This window comes from Echinops telfairi, unplaced genomic scaffold (genome assembly GCF_000313985.2).
Source record: "Echinops telfairi isolate 266 unplaced genomic scaffold, ASM31398v2 ScPeMD7_7424;HRSCAF=8462, whole genome shotgun sequence".
Taxonomy (NCBI): Eukaryota; Metazoa; Chordata; class Mammalia; order Afrosoricida; family Tenrecidae; genus Echinops; species Echinops telfairi.
The window spans coordinates 69,335,820-69,346,394 of record NW_022111324.1 but is presented as its reverse complement, the minus strand read 5'-3'; the positions used below and the strand labels follow the sequence as shown (position 1 = coordinate 69,346,394).

Below are 10,575 nucleotides of genomic sequence, written 5' to 3'. Positions count from 1 at the left end.
GGGGGGGGGGCATTTCACCATACGAGGTAATATACACTGAGAAACCGTGAATAGGAATTGACTCAATCACCACTGGAACAATTGATATTCCCCATACCTAGAAAGAGCCTGGAGTTCCTTTGGAAGCTCTCAGGCTCAATGATGAACTCAGAGAACCTGGTGACCTTGCTACCCTCTCTGGACACTACTTCTCTAGACATTCCCCAAATGCCTTCTGGATGAGACATCAGGGAATGTGCTGCTGCACACACAAATGGGTGTGTTGGTGGGGAGAGTTATGCTGCTAAGAGACAAATGTTGCTAGGAGATGCCTTACTATACATCTGTGATCAGAATTATTGGGAGAAATTGCACTTATATTTTTAAAACAACATGTTTTCTGGGAGCAAGAGATCGTCTTATTGACAAGGCCACCAGTCACACATTGCCTCCATGAGACTTTTCTGCTGCTTTTGCAATTCGTTATCTTAAAAAGGACCTTCTTGTCATTTATCTTTTCAATTTATAAAAAAAAAAACTACCAAAAATAGCTCATTAACTAGAACACTGTCAAAACACAGACTTCACAGACGTGTTATAAATGAATACAAAGTATATGAGCATCAAGGACCATTTCAGTGTCATTTCAAGGGGGGTTTGAACCTAGAGCTCTATTCCAATAGAAGATTCAAACCCCCCTTGAAATGACATTGAAATGGGGCACAGAGGCGAGAGAGGAGTCTGGCAGACTGAATATTGGCTAACCAAGATTTCTATATCCTAATTTATGGAATCTGTTAATGTATTTCCTTATATTTAAAAAGGGACTTTGTACATAAGATTAACTTAAGGAGGTGGTATCTTGGGTTATCCAGGTGGGTCCTTTATAAGAGTGATGTAGAAGGTATCAATGGCTCAAATAATTAAAAGTGCTCACCGACTAGCCCACAGATGTCATTTAAACCCATGCAGAGGCACCTTAAAACCAAGTCTAGAGTAGTGATACCATGAGGGTAGGGGGAAGGTGGGTGAATAAAGGAGAAACCAATCATAATGATCAACGTACAACTCCCCACACCACAAGGGGGACGAACAAGAGAAACATGGGTGAAGGGAGACAGCAGACGGTGTAAGATAGGAAAATAATAATTTATCAAGGAGTCATGAGGGTGGGAGAGGGAAGCTGATACCAAGGGCTCAAGTAGAAAGAAAATGTTTTGAAAATGATGATGCCAACCAATGTACAAATGTGCTTGATACAATGGATGGATATATGGATTGTGATGAGTTGTACGAGCCCCCCAAGAAAATGATTTTTTTTTAAATAATAGAAACCAGGAGACTATGGATAAAAATGAATATTGAGGGTCTGGGATAAGAGTTTAAGAAATAAAGTTTGGTCAGTCGAGTTTATTGATATGGGCCTACAAAGCACAATCTTACTTTAATATTTCAGCTTGAGAGGTTAGAAAAAGACCTAAGATTGAACAACTCTTATTAATGTGATTGAAATAGATGCTATGTGAGTTGAATGTCAGAGCAATTGTTAAAATAATTAAATTAGAAGGGGAAAAATATCAAGAGCTTACTTGCTTTGTTCACTAAGCATGGATTACAAGGTGGCCTACACTTTTGTCAAGATGAAATGCTAGACCTTGGCATATTATGGAAAAAGTGATTGAAAAGCACATGGAAATGAGTGTGTTAGCGCGGGTTTATTCCATTAGCCCATAGACCCACACCGAGAGTGCCCAGAGGCCATACCTGTTGCCACAGCACAACGATGAGGAATGAATTTGTGACGACCGGAGCTCTAGCTTTCTGGAAGACTATTATGGTTAGTCTTTCATGTAATTCACATTTGACCATGGGAACTATGCTAACTGAATTAAAACACCTAATACAACAGAGCCCTAGTAGCATAGTAGGTTGCAAGGTCAGCCGTTTCAAACCACCAGTTGTTCCTTGGGAAAAAGATGAGCCTTTCTACTCAATAAAGATTTAATCTCAGAAACCCACAGGGGCAGTTCTACTCTCTCCTATTGACTCAATGGCAGTGTGAACTACAGTGGGGCTGATTGAAGCCCTTGGTAATAGGGGACAAGTGGCAGTGCAAAGCAAGGGCCTGCTGGTCACCCTAGAGGACACAATCAAAGCAATAAACAGAGTCGTCTGACTCATGAGCTGTTTAATCATGGTGTCCTTAAGAGTAAGATAGTTGGGAGACTTACTATCCCTTGATCTGTAGAAGCAGAAGAATTGTAGGTCACACAAGCAGCACTCTATCCCACAACCTCTTAAATGAAGGGGAGAGCAAGTTCCTTGCAGGAACTCACTATGACAAAAAACATACTGTTAATTTCTCCTAGCCTTCCCCAAAGGGGTCTGTAGCCTTTTAGAAGAGTGACTTCATTGGGGAAAATGAAATCATCAGACTTTTCAGGGAATTACTACAAAATGGCTCTAAGCTGACACTAATTTCAGGAGACTTTAAACATCACTGTGGCCTACCAGTCCGAGTAGGAGGTGCAGGGAGGTTAGATTACTAATGGGAGTCTTAACTCATGTCTATCACACAGTGGGTCTCCAAATCTAACCTGTAGTGATGTTTCTTTCCAGTTCATGAATGCGTAACACGAGTAGCTGTATCAGCAACAAGCAGAATCCCCACACTGGATCCTTGACAAGTGGAATAAGGGCCATCATGGTAGAAAAAGCCAAGTGGGAGTCATTCTGACAATTCTTGCCTAGAAACGTAGTAAGCCCAGAGTAACACTGCATTCCTGACGGGACTGCGGAGATTAGCCCCACTACTGAGAACAGGAAGGATGCAGTGATGGTGATTCCCACCACATCCCAGTAAAGCTCACCTGATCCCAGTAAACAGCACTTTAACAATCAATACAAAATCAAGCAAAACAAAAGAGGAAGATCTTGGAGAGCAACATGAAAGTCTCAGAAACTTAACCAGGGGGTGACTCTAATGGAAGCTGATGTTCCTCGTGTGGTTTCATTGCCTGAACACACTGTTACTAATCTTCTGGAACATGGTAAGATCTGGCTTTTTCTCAATCCTGATTCTAAAAGAACACCAGGCGCAGTCTGTCTCCAGCTGGGAAGGCCAGCAACATTCACCGTGCTACGTCAAGGTATATAAACTCTTCCACCCCATGCCATAACTTATTCTACAAGAATGACATTCTTTTTTATTTATTTATTTATTTATTTTTTTAGCATTTTATTAGGGGTTCATACAACTGTTATCCCAATCCATACACACATCAATTGTGTAAAGCGCATTTGTACATCGTTTCTCAAAACATTTTCTCTCCATTTAAACCCCCGACATTAGGTCCTCATTTTTCCCCTCCCTCCCCGCTCCCCCCTCCCGCATGAGCCCTTGATAGTTTATAAATGGGTATTTTGTCATATCTTGCCCTGTCCGACGTCTCCCTTCATCCACTTTTCGGATGTCTGTCCCCCAGGGAGGAGGTCACACACAGTTCCATGTAATTGGTTCCCTCTTTCCTACCCATTCTCCCTTTACCCTCCCTGTTTTGCCACTCACACCACTGGTCCTATAGGGCTCATCCGTCCTGGATTCCCTGTATTTTCAGTTCCTATCTGTACCAGTGTACCTCCTCTGGTCTAGCCAGTCTTGCAAGATAGAATTCGAGTCATGGTAGTGGGAGCGGGGAGGAAACCTTTAGGAACTAGAGGAAGATTGTATTACTCATCATTGTTACATTGCACCCTAAGAATGACATTCTTTATCTTTCGGTTAACCTGCTATTCAGTTAAAAAGTGACAACAGGGAATAGTTTTGCCTTAAGGTTTGAAGAGATTCTCAAGGCAATAGCCTTAGGCATTCCTCCAGTCTCGGTGGGTCCAATACATTTAAAGCAATGTTCCACATTTTCTATTTCTTCTAGGATTCATCTATTGAAACCCTGCCCCAAACCTTCAGTAGTGGTAGCCGGGCACTATTTAATCCTTCTGGTGTCAAGATAGAGGAAGCACTGGTTTTTCGGGACAATCCTGGGTCCAGTTCCTTCAGTGATTCTTGGATCTTCTTCTTTCTCTTAACTGTGATTTTGGAGAAATGGCTTAAATGCCATAAATACTTTTTTGCCATAAAATGGGGATTAAATAACATTTCCAAGGTTATTGAGGGGATTCAGAGATGTCACAGATAAAGTACTTGGCACCTTATAAGAACACAACTAATGAGCATTTCCTTCCCCTTCCTTGTTCCCAGTAAATAGCACTTTAACAATCAAAAGACAATGTAAGTGAATGTTAATATCATTACTAAAAAATAACCCAGAGGACTAGACCAGCCCATTACTGGAGGGATCTGGTTGGGACGGGTGGGTGCAGGACATTGTGAAGCCATTCTTGCCTGGGATACTGTATTCTTCCACATGTTCACATTTCACAAGGACCAAATGCCTTTCTTTAAACAGAATCAGGAAGTGGCTTAGGTGAAGGATTTGAAAAGCTATCAGATGAAAACGAAATTTAATCACTCTTCCTCCATTAAAAAGCTTTTCTCCTTCATAATGTGGAGTTGTTTGCAGTTCACTCCACATTTCCCTGGGCTCAAGTGTGAGTCTATTTTACTTGTTAACTCACCAGTTAATCAGTGGCGGTCTAGTCAATTCCAACTCTTGACAACTCCACGTGTCAAAAGAGGACTGTGCTTCATAGGGTTTTCACGGACTGGTTTGGGGACATAGTTTGCCATGTCTTTTCCCCAAAGGCCCTTTAGGTGGATTTGAACCTACCAGTTTTTGGTTAGCAGTCAAGAGCATCAACCATTTGTATTACTTCGACACTTCACCTGCTCAAAAAAAAATCACCCTCACATGGGCTCTTCTCCTGGATTTTCAGTAAAGGTCCTCTAGAATGGAGCTCAGTCACTCTGTCTTACCCTTGTGAAGGCCGGAAAGGGCAGGTCGACTTCTAACAGGACAATGTCCTCTCACTTATCTGCTGAATCTACTGAGCCCAGTCTTCGCACCGTCCCCTGCCTGCCCACCCCACACTTTTCCTTGTGATGCTCTCTGCTTGGGTCAGGTGGCAGCCCCTCTCTATGCCACAGCTCATGCTCTGGCACCCAGCTTTCACGTCACCGTGGATGTGAACCTTCTCCCTGAGCTGCTCAGTGCCCCAGTCCTGTGTCACGAGGCTCTGTGTGGACCCCCTACAAAGCCCGTGGTGCCATATTCCTGTCTGTCTCCCTAGGAAGCTGTGGACTCCTTTCAGGCAGGAATGCATTGTACTCATTTTTTTTATCTCTCAAGTTCTCAAGGTGGAACAAACTGTTTGAACTCCACTGCTTACCTGAAAAGTTGGCAGTTCAAATGGTCCCACTGGTATAGCAGAAGAAAGGATCGTCAATCTGAGTCCGTAGTCCCAGGGGGTGCCAGGAATTGGAGTTGGCTCAATATTAGCCAATAAGCACCATGCCTGGCACATGGTAAGCACCCCACTCCCATCTCCAGTACTAGCCCCCAAGGCAATATTTACATATTATAGATCCATCAGCAAATGTTAGCTTTTTTGTGCTCAAATAGGAAGAGAAAGGGATTGGTTCTAACACAACCAGGTGGTGGTGTACTGGGTTACAATTTGAGCTGCTAATTTCAAGGTCTGTCATTCAAAACCTCCCAGGCCTTCCTCTCTTCAGGAAAAAGATGAGGCTTTCTGTGCCCATAACAATTTACAGCCTCCGAAACAGATGGAAGCCATACAAAGGGCAGTGAGCAACACAACCGTAAGCTTGAGAATCCCAACTGCATAGTTTCTATTCCAAAGGCTGCTGATGTACTTTCTTTTTTAAGCATTTTATTGGAGGCTCATACAACGCTTATCACAATCCATCAATCCATCGATGTCAAGCAAATTTGTACATTTGTTGCCCTCATCATTCTCAAAACATTTGCCTTCTAGAGCCCTTGGTATCAGCTAATTTTACCCCTCCCTCCTCGTCCCCCCCCCTCCACCGCCATGAACACTTTCTTACACTGTCCAATGTCTCCCTTCATCCACTTTTCTGTTGTCCATCCCTCAGGGAGGGGGTTATATATGTAGATCCTTGTAATCGATTCCCCCTTTCCCCCCCACTTTCCCTCCACCCTCCCAATATAGCCACTCTCACCACTGGTCCTGAAGGGTTCATCTGTCCTGGATTCCCTGTGTTTCCAATTCCTATCTGTACCAGTGTACATCCTCTGGTCTAGCCAGATTTGTAAGGCAGAATTGGGATCATGATAGTTGGGGCGGGGGTGTGTGGAAGCATTTAAGAACTAGAGGGAAGTTGTATGTTTCATCCTTGCTGCACTGCATCCTGACTGGCTCATCTCCCCGCAACCCCTCTATGTCCAGTTGCCCAAGAGAGAGTGGAGCACATCCTGGCCCACCAAGCCTTGAGGATGATATCCCCACTCCAAGCAGCTAATGGGAGAGAGGACCATATGGCCGGTCCCACTATGAGACACGACATCCTCACTGACCCATAGCCCTATAGGGGACAACACTGGAGACAGTGTGGGCATTGCTCCCAGTCTGATCCCACCACACAGAGGCAAAACACTAAGGGTGTGCAACAGAACAGCAAGGGGAACAGAGCAAGGAAGTCCTGAGGGAGTACCAAAATTAGACTTTGGGTCCAGGGCATGGCACCCAATCTGACTCTACTGCAAAACACTCCTAAAGGTCAACAAACAGACCTTGAACTATTCACAGGCTTTTCTTTTTTTCGGTCATTGGTTTTGTTGTTTTGTTTTCTCTGAAGGAGAAAACAATGGACTGTCGGTTCTGGGGGGACATAGGAGAGAGGGAGATGGGGAAAAAGAAGTGTTAACAAACCCAGGGACAAGGGAACAACAAGTGATCCAAAATCAGTGGTGAGGTAAGAGGCCTAGTGGGGATTGATCAAGGGAAATGTAACTGAGAGGAATTACTCAACCCAAATGAAGGCTGAACATGATAGTGGGACAAGAGGAAAATAAAAGGAAATAGAGGAAAGAACTAGGAGGCCAAGGGCATGTATAGAGATCTAAATACAGGCATGTACATATGTAAATATATTTATATATGATGATGTACCTTTAAAGCAGATGATAACCCTAATCTTCTACTTGTGGGGACTGACTGGCTTCAGGCATAAGAGGTGGCCCGAGGACTCAGATAACTGAGATAGAGATAAGGTGGGGCCCCTGAACTTTGGTCAGGACAAAAAGAGTTTTATGATTTCTCTCCTAGGTGACCCTGCCCAGCCATAAGGAACAAAGGGCAAGGCAGCTAGGAGTGTTTTCAGGCAGTCATCTCTGACCCCAAAACTGCTCTCCTACCCCTTTATTTCTCTTCTCCCTCAATGGCAAATGGCAGTGTGTTTACAGCTGCCAAGGAGAAGCATAAAGAAGATCCAACAAGCACATCTGTACATTTGAGGAGTTCCCTGAAAAAACCTGGGAACTATCTAAAAAACAATTCTCCGAACTTTTGGAAAGGAGGCCGGCAGGACAAGGAAGAAGTGGCTTTACAAGCCCTACTTCTCAAAGAGGTCGCCATCTACTAATTACCTAACCCTAAAGCCCCAGTCCTCCCATTGGTCACATGGGGCCACTGATGCTTGTCCTGCCAGCTCTAAAAGGGCCAGTCACGTCTGTGGTAGAGGCCACCTAGTAATGCCACTAATCTGCCAACTGCGTGGTGGGAGGTAGAATGGTAGCGAGCAAAACCCCTGCTGTGGTTTTATAGCATTGTTTCCCCAAAGTGGACGATACCACCCACCGAAGAGCGACGGAACCATCCGCGGATTTGCAATATCTTGGATTATGGACCATAGCACATAAGTTTTTCATTGCGGTGGGGGTAGGAGGGGCCCTGAGGACATTTTTTTTCTATTTCTTTTGAAAACGAAGCAGTAGGCCAAATAAATTTGGGAACCTATGGTTTGTATCATTACTCAAAACGCCTTCCCTTATCTCCCGTTCACAGACAGAACTGGAGTTCTAGAAGTGAAAGAAAGGTAGGTACAGTGGATTAAGCATTGGACGGTTAAACTGGCAGTTCAAACTCACCAGCTGCTCCACGGGAGAAGGATGAGGCTGTCTGCTCATCTTTCATTGCCATCAAGGGTTCCTAGAGACCCCATAGGAGTCCTGGTGACACAGTTGGGCTGCTAACTACAATGCAAGGTCAGCAGTTCGAAGCCACCAGCTACTCCGCGGGAGAAAGTCGAGTCTTTGGACTCCCGTGAAGAATTAACCGTTCAGGGACACAGGGCCAGGGCTACCCTGTCTTGTAGAGTCGCTACGAGCCAGGCGGACAGGCTCGGAAAGCCTGGGACCAGTTGAACACCGTCCCACAGGCTTGCTCCAGTCGGAGTCCGCTCGGTGGCAGTGGGCAGCGGGGGAGAGGGCGGCGGCGGTGGGGGGTTGAGTGGGAGCGCGGGGGCTGCCCGGCGAAGTTAGGCAAAGTCACACCGAGCGGATCCGCTCGCAGGCAGGTCCCACAGGACTCCCCCCGCCCCCCGGGTCCGAAGAAGCCCCCTCAAAGCCCACCGCGGACAGACGCCCGGTACCTTGCCATACTTCTTCAGCTTCTGCCGGAACTTTTTCGGGGGCTTCTCCCGGGGCGCCGGCTCCTCCAGCGGCTCGTAGCGCTCGGGGAGGACGGCGAGGTGCACCCTCCGCGAGCTCTGCGCCCCGGGGGCGCTCGCCCCGCTCGCCGCCGCGTCCTCGTCCCCGCACTCCAGGTGCTCCAGGATGGCGGCCTCCTCCTCGTCGCCCTCCCGCCGCCCTCGCCTTCGAGGCTTGCGGCGCGGGAAGCTGCTCGCCGCCTTCCTTCGCAGCCGGGCTCCCACGGCCATGGCCCCAGCGACCGTCGAGCGAAGCGAGCGCCGCGGAGACACTCCAACCTTTGCTCCCGCCGCCGCCTCCCCACCCGGGGGTGGGGCCCGAAGTCGCACCGCCCCCCGGCGGTGGGCCCGGGGCCGGCGGGCGCTCGTCCTCACGGTCAATGGGCAAGGTCACAGCAGCGTCCTGAAGTGCTTAGGAAACGAAGGAACACGAGCCGAGACTGCCGGTGCACACTCAAGTCGGCGGAGATACTAATAAAAATAAAGGTTACACTCAGTGCTGGCGAGGCTGTGGGGAGACGGTCTTCTCAACGCACTATTCGCGGGAGTGCACCTGGGTGGCAGGTTCCGGGAAAGGCAAATGAAAGCACCTATCAAAACCAAAGTCAACCCGTTGCTCTCTGGTTGATTTAGGCTCAAAGCGGCCCTGAAGGACAGAGGAGAACTGGCCCATGCGGGTTTATAGGAGTGTCTATTTTTTTTAATTGACTGGGATTAATACAGAGATTAAATCATTCCATAGTTCAATCACGTCCATCAGAATTATACATTTGCTACCACAATCCGTTTCCAAGCATTCGTTTTCTATTTGGATCCCTTGTGTTGTCCCCCACCCCTAACTCGGTGCCCCCCTCCTGCCAAACTCCTTATTTCACTTGCTGACTCTCTAAGTTCATTGCTCCTGGTTTTTATATACCAAAAGCTGAAAACCCATATACCACAACTTCAAGAGGGTGACCCCCAATGACAACATTTTGAGGTACCCCCTTATATACACAATCGAAAACCATCTTTTTTGGAAACGGCTGCCACATCTTTCTCTTGCTGGGTGACTGATGGGCTCAGCTATCAACCAAGTGCTTTAACCACCGCCCCACCAGGACTCCTGTAGAGGTCAAGAATCCTAAAAAGTCAGAGTAAGGAGTCCCTGGATGGTATAAATGGTCAATACTTTCAGCAGCTCTCGCAAAGGTGGAGTGACCTCAGGCACCTCAGAAGAAAGGCTTGGAGAGTTACTTCTAAACAATCAACCCCTGAAAGTCCCTTGGAGCACAATTCCACTCGGACACATGTGGATGCCACCAATCGCCATCGACTGGACAGCAGTGGAGACTGGTGTCCTAAGGAACTATCCAGAACAGTAGTGCATCTTCAAGGGAAAGAAGTTGCACAAACCAGTAGACTGGAGGCTGAATTCTGGTGCATACATGCGACAGTACTTGATGTAATTATTAATGTCACCCAAGGGAGGGAAGGGGGGGCAATAAATAGACTCACTCAACTTGATTCTAACTCTGCACAGCGAGACCCTAGGGAACAGGTAGCACTCTTCCTGTGGGGGTCCAAGACTGTAACTCAGCTGGAGTAGAAAGCCTTGTCTTTCTTTCATGGAGCTGAGCAGCTGGTAGTTTCAAACTGCTAACTCTTCAGTTAGCAACCCAATGAGGAAAGGCTGGGACCCCAGGGTATTTGGGTTATTTGGTTTCAAATCACCATGGTCTGGGCTATCACTCAAGCCCTCAGGGCACTGGAATTCACACTTTGATTCAGGATGCCTTATTTCCTTATGCCAGTAAATGTTTTTCAGTTCTGAGAAAGCTAACAGCAAACATAAAATAATGTTGTTATCAATTGGATGAATGCTTTCAGGGAGAAGACCAATCAGTTCCTGCCTTATAGCATTGCTCCATGGTTAACTCCAAATCACCAATTGTATGACAGTTTTA

General features: G+C 46.6%; 1 protein-coding gene across 1 annotated transcript in view; it reads right to left on the bottom strand.

Annotated features, from left to right (window-relative positions):
* CUNH1orf115 (chromosome unknown C1orf115 homolog) overlaps nt 1-8,860 on the bottom strand; it is a 15,072-nt gene extending 6,212 nt beyond the window's left edge. The window contains exon 1 of the mRNA XM_004700151.2: nt 8,573-8,860. Within this exon, the coding sequence (XP_004700208.1) occupies nt 8,573-8,860 (288 nt within the window). The remainder of the gene's footprint in view (nt 1-8,572) is intronic.
* Between the last annotated feature and the right edge of the window lie 1,715 nt (nt 8,861-10,575).